Raw genomic sequence first — 26,777 nt, 5'->3', positions numbered from 1 at the left:
TTTTCCCTTTTTCTTTCCTCCTCCAATTCTTACCTGAGAGTAAATTAACACACACTCCACATATGTCAAGCACAAGCTTAGGTTTATGACTCAGACCAATTCCACGTCTTATCTAATTATCTGAGTAGGTGTTAGTGACCTTATCCTGACATTAAGAAAATAAAATGAGGACACATACACAAAGTACCGCAGGGACTTTGGTGATAAAATGCCTTGATGCCGTTCATTTACGTCTGACGGGTGCAGATTTATCAGCATGTGGCCCTCATCCATTAGGGCAGGAGCTGCTTCCTGCTCAGGCTGTGATTGCTTAGCCCTCCTGGTATTTGCAGACTTTTGCAGCTCCTGTTCACAAGGTCTTGGCCACAGCACATTCATTTCTCTCACTTTATTACCATCACATGTGATTCCAATTTGCTACCAAATTGAGTTTCCAGTCCTGAGCCTGACATTCAAGCCGTCAGGTGGATTAGCTCCTTCAGCTTGGTTAGCGTGGTAGCTTCAGGTCAGTTGACAGTGGCCTATTAAATGTCCTTTGCTCCTCATCTTGGAATCTCGGCTGCCATCCTGTGGAGCAGCAGTGCTGGGTCACCCACTGTAACCTTTCTCCTTGTTTAGAACTCATAATTCTAGACCTACTGGAAAGACTTCTGATTAAAAGCAGAGTTGGTTTTTATCCCTTATCTTGCTGTTTCAGCAGCTTTTTCTCAGAGCAAAGCAGCCAGTTTATGCTCGGGTCATTTGGTGGAATATGATTGATGGAACTGTTCGGGTCATTCATTTGGTCCCTTTCCTCTTATGTCTTCTGAATGATCTATTTGCATATATAGTTGAAATAACATCTGATTTATTATTTTGTTGTTATTAATGATAATACCTCAGGTACCTTTTATGCGGCTGTCAGATCAACTTACTGGACAGAGCAGTATTATTCATTTGGCCTCTAGACCTTTTGCTCTGCAGTAGTATCAATTTCTTTCTAGGAGAAATGGCCTGGGTCTGGTACAGTGTGGTGTACTTTGTAATCTCGGCTACTCAGGAGGCTGAGGCAGGTGGATGCTTGAACCCAGGAGTTTGAGATCAGCTTGGGCAATGTAGTGAAACCTCATCCTAAAAATAAATAAAAATTAAAAAATAAAAAATATGGTGTGTTGAGCTATTACATCTAGGAAGTTCTTTTTCTTTTCTTTAACCTGAATACAACACAGATTTCTCTATGCTTGTCGTAACCAAAGATCCATGTGTAGAAAATTACTCATTGGTTTTCTATTTATGTTTCGGTTCCCAAGGAAAACGGTCTTGGTCAGAGACTTTTCTCTTGTCATTAGAGGTTTTAGTAAATGAAGGTATATTTATGTTTCAGAATCAGGGAGCCAAGTTCAGCAAACACTATAATTTCTTGGAGCTAATCAAAGATTAAAGAAAAAAGCAAAGCAAAACAAAACAAAAAAGGCACTTTACCACTGAACCCTATAGCCCTTGAAAAGAAAACATTTGCTATTGGGAGAAAGAAGATGACAATTCATTCCTAAAGTTGCTGATTGTTTTTCTTGCTTTTGAACAGTTATATGATTACTATATCTGTATGGAAATATATTTGCCAGTTAATAAGTAAGGCCTGCTGTGTTTAAAGCAGCAGCCACAGAGCTCTCCTCTGCTCTGGTCTGACACTCTCGTGGCCACTTTCTGTAAGCTGTGGTGGAGTAAGTTGTGCTGTGGAAAAGTGATAGCTGAGCCTGCTGTCCATGACAAACATTGAAATAGTCAATAAAAATAACAGACAGGAAAGGTGAGTTTGAAGCTGATGGGGAAATACCTTTCAAAGGATAATGCTCAAACACCTGAAAGGCAGAAAAATAAATGAGAATTATGGGCATGAATAACCAAATTTAGTCATAGTGTACTTCATTTTGAGTTTAAATAGCCAAATGACTCATCGCTTCCTATTCTTCAATAATTGACAGCAAGTAATTATTCTTGAGCTTTGAAAACTTCATTAGTGGATAGAGGTATTTCTGAATCTATTTTTGTTTATTTCTTTGGTTGGCTTGTTGTCTTGCGTGTTTTTTTTTTTTTTTTTTTTTTTTTTTTTTTTTGGTTTTCCACAGCCTCTTGATGATTAGGTAGATAAGAATCTCAAATTGAGAGAAGTGTGAAGGCACCCTTTTAAAACTATGAAGCACACTAATAATTGTCATGGCTGTCTGATTACCTTTCAGAAGTTGATTAAGCTGCTTTTAAATATCCCAATGAATAAATGGATGTTTTGAGAAATAACACCAAAAGGAAATCTTTTCCATTATCATTTAAAAAATAGAAAGTGCAATCTTTGGTATGCATAATGTTTTGCATGAATATATTTCTGTTGAGGGCAAATAGTTTGATTTAATTGTCCCTTTCATTGCACCTTTCGTTTAATTATAATCCTGCAAAATGTCTCCTACTTCTTATAGCTAAATCCTGTTTGGATAAATTCTTTGCTTGCTCAGATTTTCCATATGCTCAATTGTAGGGCCATGTAACTCAACTCAGTATTTTACTGTAGTTGCTTTGGGAAGATTGATAGTTTTTCTGCTCTGGAATTCAGATAAGCTGTGTTTGTACCTTAAACACAGTGTGTAAAGAGAACCGTGTAAGAAGGGATCCAGCATAAAATTATGACTTTAAAATGTTTTCAGTATAGGAAATGCCAAATCAAGCATAATGAGGGATGATACGTTCTTTGTTATCCATTTGGTATCCTAGTAATCTTAAGGTTAATGCAGCATCACTTATATATGTTTTTTTTTTTTCTTTTGCAGAAGGAGCTGAGTCTCCCCAGAAGAGGAAGTTTGTAAGTAGTAGGATTTTGTTTCCTTGTTTTCTTTTTATTAATATATAGTTTATAGTATGATTCTTCTCTGATTCATTAGTGGCAATTGTAAAATGAATGATAATCAACTGAAGAAAACAAAAAACTGAATTTACTTATAAAAGTCAAACAGTAATAATTTCATAATTTCCAGGGTTTGTTCCATATGGGCATTGTAAACCTAAATGCATATTTATTCCTTGGAGAATCTTAAATTTTTTTAATGCTGTTATATAATCAAGCAAAAACATTATTTGGTCAGGAGATAGTATAAATTGACCTGAATCAAGAATTAGTGTTCTTTATGATCTGAAATCCATGATTTTTTTATACTATGGATTTTATGTGGAGTAAATTATGTACTTTTGAATCCTGAATTGGAGACTTTGAATCAGTTAAACTTTCCATTATTAGATCTAGATCTTACTGAACTGATTCATGTCATGCTTTTGTGTTAAAATAATGGATTTACGAACTTTGACTTGATTTCTTTATACTGTGTTTTAATCTTTTATTTTTAAGACCATTAATATATTTGCACAAATCATAGTTTTTTTTTCCATTAGAAAGTTGCAGAATGAAATTGAGGATAGAATTAACTACCCTCAATATTTGACTACATTTAAAGTCAGATTTGTTATCCAATAGCACTGTGTAAGGGCTGGTCTGGAAACATTTACATTTGATGTCTAATTTAAGTTGAAGAAGTTAGTAGATGGAGCACCTCCTTTAAAAAAATAGTATTTAAGATAAGTTTTTACAACTCTCCTCTTGGAGGATTAGAAAAAAATTTGTTGACTGTTGAAATATAGGGTTTATTCTAGGCTAAATTTTGGAAAATTTCAGCCTTTGCATCTAAGAACCAAAAATTCATCAGCTGTGAACATTTTATTACTATCCATTTTGCTTCCTGTCTTTTGTACAAGTTTAGGCTGCCAGGCAGACACTGGATTATTATTTTTGGAGAATGTGCCGAGATAAATTGTCACTAGCTTTTAGCTTCCATCTCTCTGTGCTAGAGTTTAACAGAAAATAGTTTGCTATAGGAAATGGACTTAGAATTAAACTCTTTCCTCTTCTGCATCATGATTAGGACTCTGTTGCCTAAACTTGTAAAAGTCCAAACTTTTTGTTATTTCCCATCATGATGAGACAAAAGAAAAATAGAGAACTACATGAAATACTTTTATAGAAAAAAATCTCACTTGCTTTTTTGCACTTTTCTTTAAGGCTTAAACACCCTTTCTTTTTTATTTGAAAACTTCAGAACTTCAGTCAAATCTTGCTTTTAGCCTTTTTAATAGATTGCACATGGGTTTTCTTTTTGGTTTCTTGTTTTATCACATTAGTGTTTCCAATAATATTATAAAGATCATGTTAATTACAGAATTAGATTTCATGTTTCCATTTAAGGGTAATTTCCTCTTCTGCACTTGAGTAAGTCTCAATTCTGTTAATGTTAGCTGATAGCCATGAGTTGATGTGAAAATATGTGATAAGGAAAGTATTTTAAGTTTCTTTATTTGAGAAAATGGGATCTTTAATGAAAAAAGAATAATGACATAAGTTGTTTGGAGCCCATCCTTTGGAAACATAGTAAGAGAAAGTTTGATTTACATCAGAGCCATTTAAACTCCTCTCCCCGTTAAAAGTCAATTGAGCATTCAGATGATGAGCATGAAGCACACTGTATATGTATATGTGAACACAAATCTACTTTTTTAGTGAATTCTGGGAAAATTAGTACTTTCAAGTGAGGTAAACTAAAAATAAACATGATATTTTGTATTTTCTGTTAAACACGAATATTCCCCAGAGAATTAACGATGCCTGATATAGCTGTGCTAGAACCCACTGTCACTCAGCATTTTTAGTGAATACTGTACAGAATGCCAGTAATTACTCTCCTCGTGCAAGTTTCTTTTATGACTTTGAGAAAGGGAAAATGCTTTTTAAAATAAATGCTAGAGTGATTTTATACAAATCTAATGAAGAAAGGCACAAATGTATCTTTATTAGTATCAGCTAGCCAACATAATAGTACCTGATAATTAAGCCTGTTAACAGTTTCTTAGTTTATTTACTGCGTACATGACTCCTCCATAAATTTCAAACTCCTCCTTTGAAGTCTTTTTATATCTTCTCCCAGAAAGATTGGAGATTTGCTCCTGCTGTTCTTTTCAGTCTCTTTTTTGTTGTTGTTGTTCCATATTAACATAAGCAACTGCACATAGTGTCATGTATTTCTTATTGTCTTTGGTTATATAGCAATGTGATCCAACTTATTAGAGAGTGTGTACCTTGATAAAGACTGAAAAGGCCTCTTTTGATATATCTACTGCTTCAAATCTGTATGTCTTGAAAGACAGCAGTTTTAAAATTGCATTTTCAGCATTCTGAAACTTACGGGGTTTTCCACATTTTTCGAAAATTTTGAATATTGCTTTAAATAAGCTTAAAGATAACTTTTATATCCAGAATCATGGTAAAAACATATATTACATTGAAAGCTTTCAGAAATGAAAGACCTCAGGAAAATTTTTTTTTGTTATTAATTGAAAGTATAAAAAAGCAAACTATTCTGTCTAGAAAAAGAAATTTAGATCCTCACTAATTTATTATTTATGATCATTTTAATGAGAACTAACTTGAAGACTCTCTTGCTTTATAAACATTTTTAAAAAGTGTAGAAGCAATGATTGTGACTGGGTAATAGACAAGAGAAGTGAGGGAAACAGCTTTCCAGGCAAGATGCTGTTATGAGATAATCAAGTAACTCCAGATCACTTTTCCAGAGGCATTACAGCTTCCTAGACAGCTGGATTTTAGCTATTTCTCTTCTTTTTCCATTCAATGAATAGCCATTTGCCAAGGCTGCTTCTGATCCCAGATACTTCCTGTACTTTCCCCCTCATTCTCCTTGTAACTAAAGTTATCACATTGTCTTATCCCCCTCCTTCCAGCTACCTGTCAAAATCATAATATAGTCAGATAGTGAAATATTATACAGCAGGTAAAGTAACCGGACCAGAGTATATGTATCAGCAGGTATAATTATCAGGAATAGAATGACAAGTGCTAAAAGCAAATTCCAGGTACAAGATGGCATTTATATTATAAAACTTAAAAGTATGGAAAACAGTATGTTGTTTCTGAATACAGGCATTTACAGTAAAGGTATAAAAGATGCATGGAAAGCAAGTTTATGATAAAGGTCACTTACTAGTGGAGAAAATGAAATACATTGGATTTGAGAGGCCTCTGCAAGGAGTTTCACGTATATCATTAATGTGGTAGTGTGTATATGGCTGTTTATATTATACCCTCTGTATTTTTGGTATTCTTGAAATATTTTATGTAAAATACTCAGTGATTGTATGGAAGTAGGATTAAAATTGCTTTAACCAAGTATTTATGTAGATTTTTAAGTAATTTGAATAACAATTATGTAAACATTCTATTTTGAATAAGAAAATATATCACACCTGTATTTGTGTGTGTGTGTCTGTGCGTGTGTGTGTATTTGGTTAATTTTGGCTCATAATAAAGATTGCTCCAAATAAATACGATTTGACAGTAACTCAGATATCTACAGTGGCAGATACCAATTGGTTAATGCCAGAACATCATAGAAAAAATTATGATGATAAATTGTGATAATCTTGAAATGCTTTAGTATATACTACCTGAAGCCAGGGATGAAGCAAATGAGATAATAGCATTTACGATGGCATATTATTACACTTAGCTTCAGAACTAGATTTGTTGCTTTAGATTTTTATCCCATCAAAGAGATGTGACTGTGAATGCCTGTTCTTTGTGTTCAGCAAGGTGCCCGGTATAATAACTACATAGTGCAGACATTTGTGGAGTCTGTACAAATCTGTCTCCCCCTGCTAGATTGGGAGCCTCCAAGCAGTGGACCTGCCCTGTTCTCTTAGGTTCTGTCACTGTGCCTGCGCCATGAGGACAAGTGGTGATGCCACGGCTGGATGGCTGATGCCAGATCCTTCATGGTTTCAATTCAGTATGGAACACATCAACCTTCTGCATGTTGTTTGATTTAGATTTTTCTAGTAACTAATTTGTACTGTCTGTATTTATGAAAGTGCCATTATTGTTGTGGTACTTTTTTTCTAAAATTCACCCATATTTTGCATGTAAGTTTTGAAATCACATTTCTAAGTGGAAAAATTCACAGGGAAATGTTTGTTTTCAGGCAAGGAAAGTGCAAAAAGTGGAAAAGCCCAAGATGTGAGCCCAAGATGGTTAGGAGCCAAACCAAGGTGTCCCTGGCAGCCATTATTTATTTTTAAAGGACTCCTTTGTGTTTTGTTAATTGCCTAAATAAACAGCTCTCCAGGACAGAGAGGCTTCTTTTTTCATGGAATTCCCTAGAGTGCCTTGATGGTGTTTATACCCTGGAGAGAGGAGCAGGAAATCTGCTCAGGCCAGCTCCTGTGCCGCCTCCTGCTTTTAAGTGGTCTTTCAGATGTCTTCGTACAGAGAAGAAGGAAACTGTATTATCTATTCTTAGCAAATAGGTTCTCCCGGCTACTTAAAATGACCTTTCCTCCACCTTGTTTAATTATAAGCCTTGGTGCATTGTTTCATGGCTTTGTAGGTCTGGGATCTATAAAATTATCTGCAATTACCACTTCATTTTAGTAGAAGCAGTGACTGACACTTGGCAGTTTGTTAGCTTTAAGTTCTCTGGCCACACATGCTTGCTTGCTTGATTGATGGATTGGTTATGATATTTGATTGCAACAGCTGTTTTAAATGTATTTTTATTTATAACATTTTTCCAACTCTTTCGAAAAATAATTTCAACTTTTAGGTTCAGGAAGTACATGTGTAGATTTGCTACAGGAGTATATTGCATGGCACTAAGGTTTGGGGTAAAAATGATCCTGACACCCAGGTAGTGAGTGAATATAGTACCCAAACTGTAGTTTTCCAGCCCTTTCCCCCTTGTCTCCCTGCACTAGTAGACCCAGTAGACCCCAGTGTCTATTATTCCCATCTTTATGTCCACACTCATACTTTAAGGATGCTTTTAAAGGAATATCCAAGGCCAGGTGCAGTGGCTCATGCCTGTAATCCTAGCACTTTGGGAGGCCGAGGCAGGTGGATCCCCTGAGGTCAGGAGTTCAAGACCAGCCTAGCCAACATGGCAAAAATCCCATGTCTACTGAAAAATACAAAAATTAACCAGGCTTGGAGGTGCATGCCTGTAATCCCAGCTACTCCAGAGGCTGAGGCAGGAGAATCATTTGAACCTAGGAGGTGGAGGTTGCAGTGAGTCGAGATCGTGCCCATGCCAACCTGGGCAACAGAGTGAGACTCTGTCTCAAAAAAAACAAAAAAAAACAAAAAAAAAAAAACAAAAAAAAAACGCTGGGGGCAGTGGCTCACATCTGTAATCCCAGTACTTTGGGAGGCCAAGGCAGGCAGATCACAAGGTCAGGAGATCGAGACCATCCTGGCTAACATGGTGAAACCCCATCTCTACTAAAAAATATAAAAAATTAGCTGGGCATGGTGGCAGGTGCCTGTAGTCCCAGCTACTTGGGAAACTGAGGCAGGAGAATGGCGTGAACCTGGGAGGCAGAGCTTGCAGTGAGCTGAGATCGCACCACTGCACTCCAGCCTGGGCGACAGAGCGAGACTTTGTCTCCAAAAAATATCCAGCAACAGGAACCCAAAGCAGAAGCAGCTCCTAATATGTATAATAGTCCTGGAAAAGTATGTCTGCATGCTGAGGAGTTGCTGAGAGTATTCAAATTATCCCAGAGGCAATTTAAAAGGTTTTACTTATTTTAATTAACTGATCTAGCAACAATACTAGTAGCTGGTAACAATATTCCTCTTTATAGGGTTTGTCAATGAAAAATAGTCAAACTCTGTAAAATATTTGAAGGGATTTATTCTGAGCTCAATATGAGTGACCAAGGCCTGACGCATCATCCCAAGAGGTCCTGAGAACATGTGCCCAAGATGGTCAGGAAACATAAGACACCTATCAATACATGTAAATTATGCATTGGTTTGGTGTGGAAAGGTGGGATAGCTGGGTGGGTGGTGCTTACAGATCATAGGTGGATTCAAAGATTTTCTGATATTGGCAGTTGGTTGAAACAGTTATTATCTAAGACCTGGAATCAGTAAAAAGGAGTGTCTGGGTTAAGATAAGTGATTGTGGAAACCAGGGTTCTTATTATGTAGAACAGATGGTAAATGTCTCTTGTCAGGCCTTAAAAGGTATCAGACTCTTAATCTCTCCTGGATCAGGAAAAGTTCTGGAAAGGGAAGAGAGTCTCTACAGAGTGTAGATTTTCTCCACAAGAGACAGATTTGCAGAGCCTTTAAAAAATCTATCAAAAAATGTATTTTGGGGCAAAGTACTTTAATTTCTTTCAGGGCCTGCTGTCATGTGATGCTATACTAGAGTCACATTGGAATTTGGTCTCTTACTACAAAGAGCCTGCTTTGTCAGTCTTAAGATCTCTGTTTTAATGTCAGCTGGTCAGTTGTGCTGAATTCCAGAGGGAAGGAGGGTATCATGAGGCATGTCCAACCCTCTCTTCTTGTCATGGCCTGAACTAGTTTTTCAGGTTTGCTTTGGAATGCCATTGGCTGAGAGGGGGGATTCATTCAGTCCGATGGGGGACTTAGAATTTTCTATTTGGTTTATATGTTTTTATGATTTTTCTCCATTCACCCTTTTGTTATTCCTCTGAGAGTGGTTGGAGTCTATTAGGACTGGCCTTGGAATAAGTGGGCTAGGTATCTACTGGCATTTGATAGTTTCAGGTCTGCTAGGAGGTCCACCCCCTCTGACCGCAAAGGGGATTTCCATCTTAAACACATCTGCCACATGTCGAACATTCCAGTACTAGAAATTCATCTGCCAGATCTTGGAGATGTCTTTGGTACCTCACTGAAATGTATGTACCTTTGGTCAGGACAGGTTGTCACCCAAACTGAATTTAGCACAGCAGAAGACAATTCATTAATGGGATGCTTCTGGTGAACTGGCAAGAAACAAGGCTAGCAGAAAGTTGAGCAGGTATTGAGAACCATTTTACTATATGAATGCATTAATAAATGTATGAAAAGAATAATGAACTTATTTTACCGCTTTCAAATTTTGTCTTTGTTGGTTAGGGACAGTAGAGGGCATCCAGAGATGAAATGAAAGATGAGAGTGACCAACAGAGGGAGAGAATATTGTCAAAAAGTAGTTAGGACTACAAAGCAGGGGAACTTGATGGTAGTTTCTGGGTGGAGCTGGGCCTGCTAGACTTCTGAGATAGTTTGTCTTACAGTAGATATATTTGTTGGAGAACTTTCTCCTTAGTTCAGCTAAAACTGGGCTCTTTTCACACGACCAGGAAAGATTAGGCTCGTGGACGTACAGAAGGGTGGGGAAAATGGAATCTACGGGGTGAAAAGGAAAAATAACTCTCAGCAAAGTGAGAGAGAGAGTCCTGCTAGGAGGTTTCCCACCTCACAGATAGAATCCCAGGTCACCACACTGGAACAGAAGAGGCCAGGCTCCTCTCCTTTGCAAAGGGTGCAAACTTCCCGAGGCTCTACCTCATCCTCCCAGGGTGCAGGTGGGCATTACTCTGAAAGAATCAGCTGAAAAAGGGAGGACTTCATCCAGGACCTGCAGTCTGGTATTTCAGCCTTCAGGCTGTTTTAGGCTTGAAAGTGGGATTTTGTCAGGGACCCTTGGCTGTCTCCTGTCTCAATCATATTGAATTGTATATATTGGATTAGGGTATTTCTAAAATTGGAATTCCTAATTTTGACACAAGATATGAAGTGAGCTTCTGTATAATTGAATGGGCATAGGTCATGTGTGTGTGTGTGTGTGTGTGTGTGTGTGTGTGTGTGTATTTTTAAAAAAGACTTACATTCAGGCCTGTTATATATCAGAAAATACTGCCTTGACTGCCTGTTTAGAAAAGTAGTTTGAGTAAAATGAGATTATTTCTAGCAGGCAAGGAAAGGGAATCACCTTGGTTTTCAACTTACTTGAATTACATTTGTGAGATTTTCAGCAAAGTAAGGGCAATATTTCCTGAAAGAGAGGGAAAGAGTTTAATTCAAACAAAATAAAGGACATGTAAACCATATTTGAATAAGTTTTAAAATAAATTTAGGTTTCTTAGCACTTTCTGTCCTCCCACTCCCACAAATATTGAAGCAAGAATTCAAAATATCCATTGTCAAAGCCACATGGAAGTCCAGTGTCATTTTGAATGTTAGAAACCCAAAAACAAAACGAAGAAAAAAATCGAGTGTCGCATCTGAATTAGCATTTAAAGTGGCATGTTTATATAAAAAGAAAACAGTGTAATCTATCCTGAGAGTAAAGAGAGAATTTCAGACTGTGGAAGAATGTCAATTGCATTTATATATTCATCGAATAGCCGGTTTGGTATTTGGCACGTATTTGCAGCTTTCCTTATCACACATGCATTTGTCTCCTGTGAAGTGGGTAGGGAAGAGATTTGGGAGATAGAAACAATGTAGGATTGATCTTCTTGCCTTTGAAAATTATACGAAGACCTTAGTTTTGTCCCAGGGGAGAGGGTTAGGTTACCTGTGGGAGGTTTGTCAAAAATCTGTGTGTATTGCCAAACACCCTCGGGAATGCAAATCAGAGTCTAGTGTGTATTGAGGGCAGGGTGAGGTAGAGGCTTGGATAGCCAAAGGCAGGAGCAGAAGTTCCCTATTTCATATTTACTGGAATAACTTTTTAGCAAATCAGAATCAAGTAGGATTGGGGGAAAGTTTTTTAGTGAGCAGTCCTTTTCAGCAACGCTTGTTTAGAGGGACCCATTGAGAGAGGCGGATATCTGTGCTGTCTCACTAAAAGCCACTTTCTCACATCTGTTAATCAATAGGTAATCACTGAGTAGCATTTCGGAGCATGGACTCAGAAGTCACACTGCCTAGGTTTGAATCCTGTCTCTGCCATTTAGCCGACTGTGTGACCTTAACCTCTGTGTGCCTTAGTTTCCTAAAGTAGAATGATAATGTCATTGTGTCCTCAAATTATTTAGAGGATTAAATTAATATTTGTAAAGTGTTTATAACAGTACCTGGCATACAATAAGTACTGTATGTTTTCTTAAATAAATAAATAAAATATATTGGGAATTATGCCCTTCTTTCTCTCTCCCCAAATCATTTATTTTTGTCCTGTTGAGTTAGGCAAAAGACCACAAAGTAGGCTGGGAAAATCCCCTTAAAGCTAGCTCATTGGAGTAGCATTTTCTCAGGGGCTGTTCTGTTTCCATGAAGAGGTGTGAAAGGGGCAGTTGACCCCATGTCCTTGGATAGCTCTTTCACTTGTACCCTGTGTTGGTCAACCCTAAGGACACGAGCTCTCTGCACAGATGTGGGGACAGATCCCACAGGTGTTCCGGCTCAGTATCATTAGGCCTTGAGGGAACTCACTCCCTGTCCTCAGTGGCCCCTCTATCAGATTTAAGCCATCTCTTCTCAGCAGGGTAATCAGGGTACTCCTTGAAATTGTGTTTTGGGACTGACAGGTGTTGAGAGAATAATATGGTATATTATAGCAGTCTATATGGAAAATTTTAATCATAGAATTTCAGAGCTGGTAGAAGCCTTAAGAGAAGTCTGACTGAAAATATCTTTATTTAGTAAACAAGGAACTAATGACTCAGAAGATTTGAGGCTTGCTTGTGCTTAGGGAGTATATATGTTGATTGCAAACCATGACCAGAATTTAGGGTTCCTAACTCCCAGGGACTGGCAAGCAGCCTTTCCTTTTTGAGGTCAACATGCTTGGGTTAGAAACACAGATATCAGCAAGGGAGTGGGTAATGATATGGTTTGGTTGTGTCCCCACCCAAATCTCACCTTGAATGGTAAAAATCCCCACGTGTCAAGGGTAGTGCCAGGTGGAGATAATTGAATGATGGAGATAGCTTCCCCCACACTGTTCTTATGGTGGTGAATAAGTCTCACAAGATCTAATGGTTTTATAAATGGGAGTTCCTCTGCACAAACTCTCTTGCCTGCCACCATGTAAGACATGACTTGCTCCTCCTTCACCTTCCGCCATGATTGTTGGGACCCTCCAGCCTTGTGGACCTATGAGTCTATTGAACCTCTTTCCTCTATAAATTAGTCAGTCTCGGGTGTGTCTTTATTAGCAGCATGAGAGCAGACTAATACAGGTATGTTTTGTTTTATAAAGAAATGTGAGCATCAACACCCACAGTATGGACCCAATAAGGGTAGACCTCACAGAGTTTGCTTGACTTCACCATGTTTGTCATAGTTTCTTTGAACATTTTGGAAAGTAAAGCCTCAAACTTGCCTTAAGAGTGTCCCCTTAACACTGTTGCTGAAGGGGAAACCTGCAGCCACACACCCGGCACTACCAGGATGCTGAGTTTATCTCAGACTGTAAAGAGAATAGTAACAGCCACACTGGTGTGGTGTAATGGTCCCAGCTGCAGTAACTGGCAGTCCCCAGATATATTCATTATCCAATTAGCCATGTGAGCAGAGCAGCTGAATTCTGTATTGTTCTCTCTTTACCCCTGTTGTGTGGTAGCAAGTTGGGCCCTGGTAGCTCTAACAGGGAACTATGGAAAGGTAGGACTTCTCTTGTGTCCTGGTGTTTCTTGGAATCTGTGCCATCTCCTCTGCCATTTTGACTCTTAAGATTTAAATTCTTCTTTTACTCCTTGTGGCAGTAGACTATCAGACCTAAGTAACTAGAGGGAAAAACCACACCAAAAGGTTTTCAGGGTTTCTTTCTCTACTTTTCTGAGTTAGGGACCTCACCCTCTGAGGATTTTGGTGGTCCATTTATTTTCATCTGAGTACACATGTGTTTTCTTTTCTTTCTCTTTTTTGTTTTGGAGACAGTCTCACTCTGTCACCAGGCTGTAGTGCAGTGGTGCAATCTTGGCTCACTGCAACCTCCGCCTCCCTTCAGGCGATTCTCCTGCCTCAGCCTCCCAAGTAGCTGGGACTACAGGTACACGCCACCATGACCGGCTAATTTTTGTATTTTTAGTAGAGACAGGGTTTCACCATGTTGGCCAGGATGGTCTCAATCTCTTGACCTCGTGATCTGCCCACCTCGGCCTCCCAAAGTGTTAGGATTACAGGCGTGAGCCACTGCACCAGGCCCATGTTTTCTTTTAATAGGTTGTTTTATGACATCACCTCTTTTGGGATGATGTTGAGGGCTTTCCCATGCTTAAGTACAGGAACATGAGACAAACCCATGGAAATACCAGTAACTGCACACTTCCTCCCAGTGACCGTGTGAGCTTTGCTTCATCCCGCACATCACTCACTTAACTTTTGACCAGCACCATAAGGAAATTCTCTGCAGATAGTTCTGTGAACACATTTGCATGAGAGGAAAAAGTTTTACTGATTACAATCTATGTGTTTGATTTGCATGTGGAAATGGGTGGCAGGAATCTGACCTAGCATAGACAGACACATTTAAAACTTTTTTTAGATTGCAAATTCTAATAATAAATTCAGGCCGGGTGCAGTGGCTCATTCCTATAATGCCAGCACTTGTAGAGACCAAGACAGGGGGATTGCTTGAAGTCTGGAGTTGGAAACCAGCCTGGGCAAAATAATGAGACCCTGTCTCTACAAAAAAAGACAAAACAAAACAAAACAAAACCCAAAACAAACAACAACAGCAACTACAAAAACAAAAAACAAAAAAAGTTAGCTAGGCATGTATCTATAGTGCTAGCTACTAGGGAGGCTGATGTGGGAGGATTGCTTGAACCCAGGAGTTTGAGGTGCTGTGATCATGCGCCTGCGCTTTAGCCTAGGTAACAGAGTGAGACCCTGTCTCTAAAAAATAAATAAATGAATGAATTTAAACATGTATATTGTAGAAATATAAAGTAATCTTTCAAGAAATATTTACATATTTTGTAGATGTTTATGTGAAGATGTTCTTTGTCAGAAAATACTAATTTACCTTATGCTTTGTGCTCTTTATTGTGCAGAAAAAACAATTTTTAACTTTTGGTGTGTCATAGAGATCAATGGGATTGATGTAACCTTTTGGTAACATTAGCATCGAGTGCCTAACTCTTCCTAAACCCTGATTTTCCAGTGCAGTCTTTTATTGTTTTTGGGGGTGATGGTATATGCTTTTACTTAGAGGGGTCAGCTTTGAGGCAGAGATTATCTTCTAGATTTATTTTATTTTTAGGAAATTGAGGAGGGCATTTGATTTGAGAAATTGGTACTGTGTGCCTTCCATGTGCGGCTGCTGTGGAACAAGTGGTAATGTTAATTGCAGGGAGAGTAGGACCTTCCCACTGTACTAGCAGCAGGACAAAGTAAGGAAGAGTTCTGCTCCTTTCTCAGCTCCTTTTGACCTCTCTCCCTAGGCAATAAACATTCAAGTTTGCTTTGTGTGGGGCACATGAGTGGGTTTACCAGGGGTTTTGTATTTCAGCACATAAACCATAGTGTTTAGTACCTTAACAAATCAAGAATCAATTATCTGCAAGAATAAGCGGAAGGTTTTTTTATGTCTAGAATAAATTAGCTTAAATGCTAAAACCAGTCCTTGTGGATTAAAGAAGCACTTGGAAGCAATGAAGTATATTTTTAAAATGCACTTGACATCATACACTGGAATGAAATTAATAGGTCACTACACAGGTTTCATGTCTTAGAGGAACAGTGGTGGCTTTTTAAGGTGGATTTCTAAGGCACTACCAATATGTATGTAGAGGTAGTTGAATTTGATAGAATCATGGGGAGAAATGCCATCAAATACCTGGTTAAAAGCATATTATTTGATTATTATCTTTGAGAATTCAGGCCACTTAGCTTTATTCTCTTTTTTCTTTCTTTCTTTCTTTCTTTTTTTTTTTTTTGCTGAAAGATGTTGGTCAGACATACCCTTAAGATGATGGTGGTGACTGTCTTGGGAGTCTCTTAAAAGGAGAATTAAAGCAAAGACACTTTAAATTGGTTTTCATAAGGGTCTAAGTCTTTCCCTCCGAACACACACCACATCTACTATTTAATATCATCTAGGCTGTATTATGTTCATGTACCCAAGAATTGTGAATTCTGTTTGTGTTAACCCACAGAGGAATTTAAAACCACAAAACAAAACCTCTAAAACTGCTTCCTTTCATGGATTCCCAAGTAGCATGAACCAATTTCAGCTGTCCCTACATGGTATGGTAGTGAGGTTTTCCCCAATAGCTAGCATTGCATTTCTCTCTTAAAAAAGCATTATTGAGACATAATTGGCATATAATAAACTGTACATAATTTAAAGTGCACAGTTTCATAAATTGATATGTGTATACACTCGTGAAACCACCAGCACAGTCAAGATAATAAAATACCCATCTCCCCCAGAAGTTTTCTCCTGCCCCTTTGTCATTGCTCCCCCACAGCCACATCCCCAACCGGACAGCTACTAATGCTTTCCATCCCTAGAAACTAGTTTGCATTTTTTTTTAATTTTACATAACTAGAGTGATATTGTATGCACCCTTGTTTTAGGCCTGGCTTCTCACTCAGCGTAATTATTTTGAGATTCATCCATGTCATAGCATATGTCGATCATTTATTTGGGTTTTTTTGCTAAGTAATATCCTATTGAATGACTGTGTCAGTTTCATTAGTCTCTTGCCGCTGGACATTTGGCTTATTTATAGCTTTTGGCCATTATAAATAAACCTTATATATGTGATCTTTAAATGTTTTCTCCCAGCCTGTGGCTTGTGTTTTTATTCTGTTTATAGCATCTATTGAAGAGCAAAAGCTTTATTCGTTCTTTAAATGCTTTTAGTGTTGGATCTAAGCCATCTTTGCCTAATCCAAGGTCACAAAGGTTTTTCCTATGTTTTCTTCCAAAAGTGTTATAGTTTTAGATTGTACATTAGGTCTATGATTAATGTGTTGATTTTTATACATGGGGGTGAGATATGGATTGAAGTTGATTTCTGCATACACGTCTCTAATTGTTCCCGCACCATTTATTGAACAGGCTGTTTTTTCTCCACCGAAATGCCTTGAACTTTTGTCAAAAATGAGCTGTCTGTGTATTTGTATTCCCGTTTGCAGACTTTATATTTCATTGATTTGTCTTCATATCAATCTACTGTCTTGATTATTGTAGCTTTATAATAAGTCTTGATCTCAGAAGCATTAGTATTCCAGCTTTGTTCATCTTTTTTCAAAGTTGTTTTGGCTATTCTAGTTGTTTTAATTGTAGAATCAGTTTGTTAGCTTCTACAAAAAAAAGCCTGTTGATATTTTTATTGAAATCATATTGAATCCATAGATCAACCTGAGGAGCTTTGAAAAGTTGAGTATTTATACTGAAATTCTAGTCTTAGGGATGGATTAAAGAGGACAGTGTGTAAGCTGATACAGTGTGGAAAGATGGGATGGAATGGTCCCCAGGTGTGTTGATGGAGGAGAAGGACCAGGCTGGGGAGTTTGAGTTGAGGAATGAGTGATCATAAATTAGCAAATACTTTGTCCAAAAAGCCTCTCAGAGAAGTGCAAGGGATGTAGTTGGGTAGGTGGTTCAGGGAGTAGCTCAAGTAATGATTTGAAGCTGAGGTCAGAAGAACTAGCCACATTTCTTCTAGAAAGAACTATAATGGAGAGCTCACGCTTAGCACAGAGAGGAGGTTGAAGAGGAAGAGTGTGACCAGAGGAGGTTCCGTGGCTGGGAAGAGGACCATAGGTCCAAAATGTTGTGATGCAGGGGACACTGAGGGTGACATCATGCTTTAATGATTGCTACAATGCCTGAGTCTGATACAACAATGAAGGTCAGTTATACACTTGAACTGATTGCTTGTCTAGGACAGTGGGTCTCAACTGGGGGTGATTTTACCCCCAAAGATGACATTTGACAATATCTAGAGACCTTTTTGGTTGTCACAACTGTTTGGGGACCAGGGTTTGGAGAGAGGTCAGGGATACTTCTAAACACCTACAGTGAACAAGACAACCCCAAAGAATTATCTGCTCAAAATGTCAGTAGTGCTGAGGATGAGAAACTCTGGTCTGGAGAGTGAGAATCAGAAAAGAAGGCGGAGGCCCGGCGAGGTGGCCCACACCTGTAATCCCAGCACTTTGGGAGGCAGAGGTGGGTGGATCACTTGAGGTCAGGAGTTGGAAACCAGCCTGTCTCACCTAAAAATACAAAAATTAGCCAGGCATGGGGTGGTGCACACTTGTAATCCCAGCGATTCAGGAGGCTGATGCAGGAGAATCACTTGAACCCGGGAGGCAGAGGTAGCAGTGAGCTGAGATCGCGCCACTGCATTCCAGCCTGGGCTTCAGAGTGAGACTCCATCTCAAAAAAAAGAAAAAAAAAGGAAGGTGGAATGAGAGCTGATTGGTTGCTCTGAGATTTCATGTTTTCTTCTGAGGAGAAATATTTGTTCTCTCGTATAGTGACTGGGATGTTTCCCTGGATGATAAGAAATTAGTCTGTGGGACTCTTCTTTGGGGATATTTTCAGAAGATTTCTAAAAAGGTTATCAAATAAAGCCAGTTTAACAAAAGAATAGCTTGACTAAAAGTAATTGGAAGAAAATTTTAGCATTTGAACTAGTGTACTTAAGAAAATTATTCTCTTTGGATGTGACGTTGTCCATAGATGAGTTTGTCAATGAGTGTACTTTTCGATACAAGTAATAGAAAACGTAACTCAAAGTGATTGGAGGAAGAAAATTGCTAGCTGTGTAACTAAACAGTGCAGGCTGCACGCGGACGCTGGTCCCGAGGCTCAGTGCTGTCTCAGGGACACAGGTCCTCCTGCACTGGGGGGCTGGTCCCGAGGCTCACTGCTGTCTCAGGGACACGGGTCCTTCTGCACTGGCTGCAGGCTTCCTTCCTGACTCATCCCTCAGTGTCTGCCCACAGTTTCCAGAATTAATGGAAGAAGAAGAAGAAGAAATTTTCGTCTCCTACCATAATGGGTTTTTCTTCAATTGGACCATTTTAAATTATGTGTTTAATCCTGAACATGGGAGTGTTTCTAGCATTGCCATCATTAGCTTAGACCTGCGCTGTCCAGTGCAGTAGCCGCTAGCCACATGTGGCTCTCAAGCTCTTACAATGCGGATAGTCAAAACTGAGATCCAGAAAAAGAATGCGAAATATCTCATTAGTAACTCTTATGTTAATAGCATGCTGAAATGATAGTATTTGTGGATATATTGGGTTAAATGTTAGTAAAATTATGTTAACCTGTTAATGTGACTACTAGAAAATTTTAAATTGTATAAGTGGCTCTGAATTGTATTTCTGGTGTAGAACAGTAGCTTAGCGCGTTCAGGAGTCCTTGGAAATGGAGTGTAGTCAGTTCCACCCAAACTACATGGCTGATACACAGAGGGGAGAGAGAGAGAGAGATGGAATGGATTTTAAGCAAGTAGCCCCAACTGAACACAATTGGTGAGACTGGCATAGGCAAAAAATGTTTGTTCATTTACTACTGTTTTACTAAAGATGAATGTATAGAAATACTACTGTACTACCATTTATAAAAGTTAATAACATAGTTTTGAAAATTATGAAATTACTATTGTGATCATGGTAACTAGTGAAACAGCACAAAGATATACAAAGAGAAAGTAAATAATCCCTATCCCTTCCAATCCCTGTATTTATCCACAACCTTAGGTAGTCATTGTTAGACTGGTGTGTATTCTTCCATTCTTCACTTCATGTGCATACAGGTGCAGGTACATTTGCATACATTGATTCGTTGCAGTTGTTGCTACTACGTGTCTTAAACAAGAATGTTAGGCCGGGCGCGGTGGCTCAAGCCTGTAATCCCAGCACTTTGGGAGGCCGAGACGGGCGGATCACAAGGTCAGGAGATCGAGACCATCCTGGCTAATACGGTGAAACCCCGTCTCTACTAAAAAATACAAAAAAAAACTAGCTGGGCGAGGTGGCGGGCGCCTGTAGTCCCAGCTACTCGGGAGGCTGAGGCAGGAGAATGGCGTGAACCCGGGAGGCGGAGCTTGCAGTGAGCTGAGATCTGGCCACTGCACTCCAGCCTGGGCGGCAGAGCGAGACTCCGTCTCAAAAAAAAAAAAAAAAAAAAAAAAAAAGAATGTTAAACACTCACTTTTCGATTTTCTTTTGTCACCTTATCAGTCTGCCAAGTCTGTAGATACAAATTTATCAGATTTATTTTAATAATTATATTATGTTCTACATTATAGATATGCCACATTTTATTTAACCTTTTTCCTATTAACTGACATTCTTGTTGTTTTCAGTACTCCCTTTCTCCCCTCCCCACAACAAACAATGCTGCAATAAACATTTTTGTACCTGTATCCTTACGTACTGGTCCTTTTTTTCCTATAGGATAGATTCCCAGAAGTGGAATTGCTTGGTCAAACGGTAGGTGTATTTCTAATTTTAATAGCTATCACTTTACCCAAAAGAATAGCAAATCACCTTCACACATAAGAATGCCCATTTCCTACATTCTCACCAGCACTGGATGTCACTGCCCTTAATTCTTTCCAACCTTATTACACCTGGTCATTACTTTAAATTGCATTTCCTTCACTATCACTGATGTTGAGTATATTTTCATATGTCTACTGTTCATTTACATTTCTCTTCTCTTCATTTCATGCTCATTTTCACTGCCCATTTTTCCATTTAGTAGTGTTTTTCAGTTTCTACAAACTCTTACATGAAAGTATTAATCTGTTGTTGTATGCGTGCAAATGTCTTTGCAGTTTTTATCTGTTTATGATGTCTTTTGCCAAATGAAATTGTTAATTATTATTTAATCAAATATGTCTTTTTCTTTATTGCTTCTGAATTATTTGTTTTGCTCAGAGTGGTATTGTCCATCCCAAGGTCATGCAGATATTCTCTTATATTTTCTCACCATTTTAAAAAAGCATTCAACTTAAAATTTTGTACACGAGATGAGGCAGGATTCTCTTTCTTTTTTTTTTCCGTAGATGGATGACCAGTTACTTAAGTCCTAGTTAATACAAGAAACTTTATTTTTCATGGGATTGAATTGTTGTCCTTGTCACATATAAAGATGCCATATATATTTGGAACTATTTCTGGACTCTCTATTCTGCTCCTATCTGTCTGTTTCTGTGCCAACACCATTCTGTTTTGAATACACTGGCTTTTCTAGTGACTTATAATTTCTGGTAAGTTCTCCTTCACTCTCCTTTCATACTTTCATGACTTTTTTTAGTCAGTTATTTTTCCACATTGTTCTGGTTCAACTAAAAATTTTAAATTGAAGGAGTTTTATCCTAAATGCTTTTAAAATGAAAGGTAATACAACACTACTCAATAAATAGAACCAAATATTTAATATTTCTCAGTGTGGGGATCTCTTTACCTGATGCCACTAATTGGAAGAATATTTACTGAGAAACTAAAGATTACTTCTGTCAGTTTTAATTCTTTAAATGTGATTTACTTTATCTCTGTGATAATTGCACAGTTATGCCAAGATACAAATATTGGGATACAGCCATAACTTTTTAATTATCCAATAATTAAATTATTGCATTAAAGCTTAAGGGGTTCAAGTTTTCAATGAATGTAAGTTTCTAGTTTTGTATATCTGTTTATATACCAAATTATGAAGTATACTCATATCTGGACTGGTTGAGAGATTTGCAAATATGATATGAACAAAGAACTATAACTGAAGTGTACAATAAACCATGTACTTTGGAATCTTTTGTGATTTAATTATTTTTAAGCTTAATGTTGAATATTACATGGACTTCAGAAATTGTCACACTTGAAACTGTGGATAAAGTTTTTTAGTATTTGATAGCTTTTGACCATTCTTTTTAATTTACACTGTATTAATATAATATTAACTTAATTGTTTTTACTGACATTCTTAATTTCTTTTTGGAATTCATTAGCTGGTATAATACTAAAGTAATAAATACTTTGTGTTTTTCTAAAGGCATCTGAAATATTGGAGCTAAATACTAAAACTGGGATTAAAAATAATGGTAATTTTAGCTTACGAATGAAGACAAACAAATATGAGGTCTCTAATTTACTTATAGAAGTAGAAGGACATCCCCATGTAGGTTCTACCTATGTTTACTTGATGAAGTAGAAAAAATTATTAGTTTGTTCTGTAGCCAAAAATAAAATGGTGAAATGGTTGGTATATATTAATGAATGGTATATATATAATGAATGGTATATATTAATGACATACTTAGATAAAATAAAATTGTCTTAAAAATTGAGATTTTGTTCGTGACCAGCCTGGCCAACATGGTGAAACCACGTCTCTATTAAAAACACAAAAATTAGCCAGGCATGGTGATACATGCCTGTAATCCCAGCTACTTGGGAGGCTGAGATGGGAGAGTTGCTTAAATCTGGGCGGTGGAGGTTGCAGTGAGCCAAGATCATGCCACTGCACTCCAGCCTGGGTGACAGAGCAAGGAGCTGTCTCAAAAAGAGAAAAAAAAATGGATATTGCTTCTAATTTTAATAGTAGTATAATTCACAGAAATAGATTGATATAGCACTTTCTTGCACGTATATGAATATTAAAGATGATAATTAGAAAAGAAGGGGAAATTAAGTTATTTGCATTAAGACCAAAAAAGGACAGTCAACATAGAGTTAAACTGAAATCTTCCATATGAACTTATCATCTTTACTAAATCAAAACAATTTTTCTGTCTCATTCAAAAGAAGGTAATAAACAGGCTGGGCATGGTGGCTCACACCTGTAATCCCAGAACTTTGGGAGGCCAAGGTGGGCAGATCACTTAAGGTCGGGAATTCGTGACCAGCCTGCCCAACATGTTGAACCCTGTCTCTACTAAAAATACAAAAAACTAGCTAGGCATGGTGGCACGTGCCTGTAATCTCAGCTACTTGGGAAGCTGAGGCAGGAGAATTGCTTGAACCCAGGAAGCAGAGGTTGCAGTGCACCGAGATCAAGCCCCTGCACTCCAGCCTGGGCAACAGAGCAAAACTCCATCACAGAAAAACAAACAAACAAAAAGGTGATAACAGTTACCTTCTCTAGTAGTGATATAAAAAACTAATAATCACTTTATTTACCCTGATTTCGGTCTCTAATATTATTCTCCACTAAAGGTCATCAGGACTATTTTTGGAACATAATTGGATGTCATGATTGAAATAGGCAGAATTTTGTTGGAACATTTTCTTTTTTTGGAACTCTTTCTCTCTCTCTCTCTCTCTCTCTCTCTCTCTCTGTGTGTGTGTGTGTGTGTGTGTGTGTGTTTCTCTCTCTCTCTGTTTCTCTCTCTGTCTGTCTCTCTCTTTGTTTCTCTCTCTCTCTAACAAGGGTGCTTTCAAGGATGTGTGGAGGTTGAGCAGATGAACCAAACTGAGGTAACTTCTGCTGGCCAGTAGTGAAAATTTAAGTAGCAAAGAGGAAATGGTAATTATAAGCCATTTTAACAAGTTGAACCTCTCAAAAGCCAAGAGTCAATCATGATATATTCAGAGGTGACAAATGATACAAACTATTGCTAAATAAAAGTCATATTGTGCTTCCAGTGTTTTCAAATAAGCTGCATTTTGAGCAACTCAAATTGTGTTTCCCACACTCATTTTAATCATTATCAAAATTGACAGTTGATAAATATAAAAAAAGAGTATATTTTAAATATAACTCTGTGTATCTGTGTAAATTCCACATTGTTAATTTTAAAGTAAAATTGTTTTAAAATAAAAGTAGAACCAGATTTAAAAACAGTAAAAATCACTATATAACAGGTATCATAAGATTAACACCTGTTTCTTTTATAATACTTGCATTTAAGTGTTATAAATGTGTTTCTCTTATAATACCTACATTGAAACATTGAATGTTTCTTTTCTTTTCTTTTCTTTTCTTTTTTTTTTTTGAGATGGAGTTTCGCTCTTGTTGCCCAGGCTGGAGTGCAATGGCGTGATCTTGGCTCACCGCAACCTCTGCCTTCCGAGTTCAAGCAATTCTCCTGCCTCAGCCTCCCGAGTAGCTGGGATTACAGGCATGCACCGCCACACCCGGCTAGATTTTGTGTTTTTAGTGGAGACGGGGTTTCTCTGTATTGGTCAGGCTGGCCTCGAACTCCCTACCTGAGGTGATCCGCCTGCCTCAGCCTCCCAAAGTGCTGGGATTACAGGCGTGAAAATCTTTCTTTTATAATACTTATATTTAACCCTTGAATTTGTTCCAGGGCTGCTTAATTTCTAATGACTCTGGAAGATAGAGTTATTTACATTAGAATAGAGAACTTTTCTGTTTTTGTGAAACCAGTGAACATAAACAACCAGAAAGCCTGGGGGTTGGAGTGAGGATTGGAGTGCGCAGACAGTGCTGTGACTGTGGAGTTTATTATTACCAAAGCCAGAAAAATCACAGCAGCTGCAGTGGACCAAGATGCCCAAAAAGCTACTTATGATTAGAGGGTACAAAGTGATAAGCTGGGATGCACTAGAATAATACAATAATGTTCACATGACTTAAAGAATAAGGTGGGGTGGCAGGGGGGTTGCCCTAAAACTACAGCATTGGGTTAAAAAAAAATCATGTATGTTGATTTAAATGAATCAACTAAGGTTAGGTTAGAGCCCCTAAGTCTGACATAAGGATACTAAGCAAATGAGTATTCTGTGCTGACTAGAAAACAATAATATACCTCCAAAAATTTTCAGGTCTCATGTTCAAAGCAGCACTCCGTAAAGGCCAGGGACATCACTCCTGGACCTAATGAGGTGAGGTAAACTGCAGCCCACCTTCGTCAGAGGCATTCTTAATTTATATCAAACTGAAATAAAACCCTTATGTGACATTGTAAAAGATGAAAAAATAGTACAACTAAAAATTAAAAGTGCGGCCGGGCACGGTGGCTCACACCTGAAATCCCAGCACTTTGGAAGGCTGAGTTGGGCAAATCACTTGAGCTCAGGAATTCAAGACCAGCCTGGCCAACATGGTGAAACCTCATCTCTACTAAAAGATACAAAACATTAGCTGGTATGGTGGTGCACGCCTGTAATCCCAGCTACTCAGGAGGCTGAGGTGGGAGGATGGCTTGAGTCTGGGAGGCAAAGGTTGCAGTGATCCTAGATCATTCCACTGCACTTCAGCCTGAGTGACAGAGTGAGACCCCATCTCAAAAGAAAACAATGAATCAAGATTAGTGTTTTGCATACATTAATTATCAATTTAAGACCTGTAAAGTTTGTGTACAAATGACCAAGATAAAATGTAACTTCATGTAATGTTCTAATTAAATAATAATATCTTCTCGTGAAAATGCTGCCTTTATTCAATACTACCTTCATGTATTTGGTACCATCTTAAATTGTCTTAGAATGAAATGCCACCAGTCTTTCATCTTTATTTTACCTTAGTCCACTGGTAGAGTATGTTAAGCCTCCTACACACAAGAGGTAGCAAACTACTGACACAGCAGATTCAGTGCCTGTGCGGGACTTCCATATTGCTGAAATTTTAAACGGCTCTGTCAGTGGGAAAGTGTAGCATCCCAAGAGAGGATGCAGTTCTTTTGGAGTACGGACCCACTCTGTTTCTGGGCTCGCTGTGGAAATTGTAAATTAGCTGTAATTGTGACCTGAGTGCTCGTCTTCCCTGCTATCATGTCTTCTTGCTATTAAGAGATGAGTTGAGACTGCTCCATTTATTGAGATGAAGCCAATGGGTCAGTAGTCAGTGACCCTTATTCTCTGTGCCTTAAAGAGAAATAGCAACTTCTTTCCTTTGGGAACCTATTGTGAGCTGGTGACATGTACTGCCAGCTGCATGTAACTTCCAGGTTAGGTCATGTCAAAGGACTATCTTTTAAAGCGACACACTGAATTTTGTCCCTAGTTATGAATCCCCCAATACTTGTATACATCTAAATGTTTAAATGTCATCCTCTTCTCCGTTTTCTGCTGTCATTTCTGCTAAAAATGACACAAATTCTAATGAATGAAATAACTACTTGCAAAAAATATATACTGTCTCTTCTAGTATTGCCTTTGTTAAAGGCCAGCTTACTATTGCTTCGAAAGGGATAGGACTATTGAGATGTATGAATAGAAAACTTCAAAAGTGAAGCCGTCAAAGTAATGGAAAATAAAGATATTTTAAATATAATTGCAGTTGAATTCAGTAGTGAAAAAAACGTCAAAGGATTTCTTCTTAATGCCATCCTGAGGTGTGGAACATTTTGTAAGAATGAGTAGGATATTCACAGGAAGGGGAGCACCTCAGCATTCTCCAATTTAGGGCGGCACATGTTCCCCAACCTCCAATTTATCTGACCAGGTCTCCACCGTATCTGTTAAGGCCCCTTCATTTTCATCTTCTCAGACGTCCAGCCGTGGAGCAGAAGATCACATTTGTTGGGGGCACTGCGACTGAACAAATATTTTCTTTTACATGGTGCTTTCAGAAGAATTCTTTTATCTCCTAGATGGCCAGGCTCCTTGGAAGCCTGAACAATGAAAAATCTGAGCGATCTATTTCAGCACCAGAATCTTGTGAGCTCAACAGACTTTGAAGTGGATTGCTCCCCATTGTGGGGCCACAATAAAAAGTGGGGTTTTTCATAGTCCTTGTATTAATGTCTGCAAAGCCAGATGGCTTTGTAAAATGAGCGCAAAAGCAGTATAACTGATTAAAAGAAATGCTGGCTAGTGAAAGGCTTTCATACCCAATGTGAGTCTGGCAGAAAGCATTGTCCTCTGGGGATACGTTAATATTGGGGAATCTCACTCTCCCGTCTTCAAGGGTCAGCCGAAGACAATCCAGACAGGTGTTGGTCACAGGAGCCTTCAACATGAAGGCTGAAAAAATACGTCTAGCCGGCCATTGAGG

The 26,777-nt window shown here is 38.2% G+C and overlaps 1 protein-coding gene across 2 annotated transcripts in view; it reads left to right on the top strand.

Moving 5' to 3' along the window:
• Window positions 1-26,777, top strand: part of MAST4 (microtubule associated serine/threonine kinase family member 4) — a 579,655-nt gene that overhangs the window by 304,192 nt on the left and 248,686 nt on the right. For both annotated transcript variants that reach the window (XM_073014718.1, XM_007974205.3), the window contains exon 4: window positions 2,802-2,833. In XM_073014718.1, coding sequence (XP_072870819.1) covers window positions 2,802-2,833 — 32 coding nt within the window. The remainder of the gene's footprint in view (window positions 1-2,801; window positions 2,834-26,777) is intronic.

Source organism: Chlorocebus sabaeus, chromosome 4 (assembly GCF_047675955.1).
Source record: "Chlorocebus sabaeus isolate Y175 chromosome 4, mChlSab1.0.hap1, whole genome shotgun sequence".
NCBI classification, from domain to species: Eukaryota; Metazoa; Chordata; class Mammalia; order Primates; family Cercopithecidae; genus Chlorocebus; species Chlorocebus sabaeus.
The sequence above is the reverse complement of the archived record's forward strand: the minus strand, read 5'-3'. Positions and strand labels throughout refer to the sequence as shown.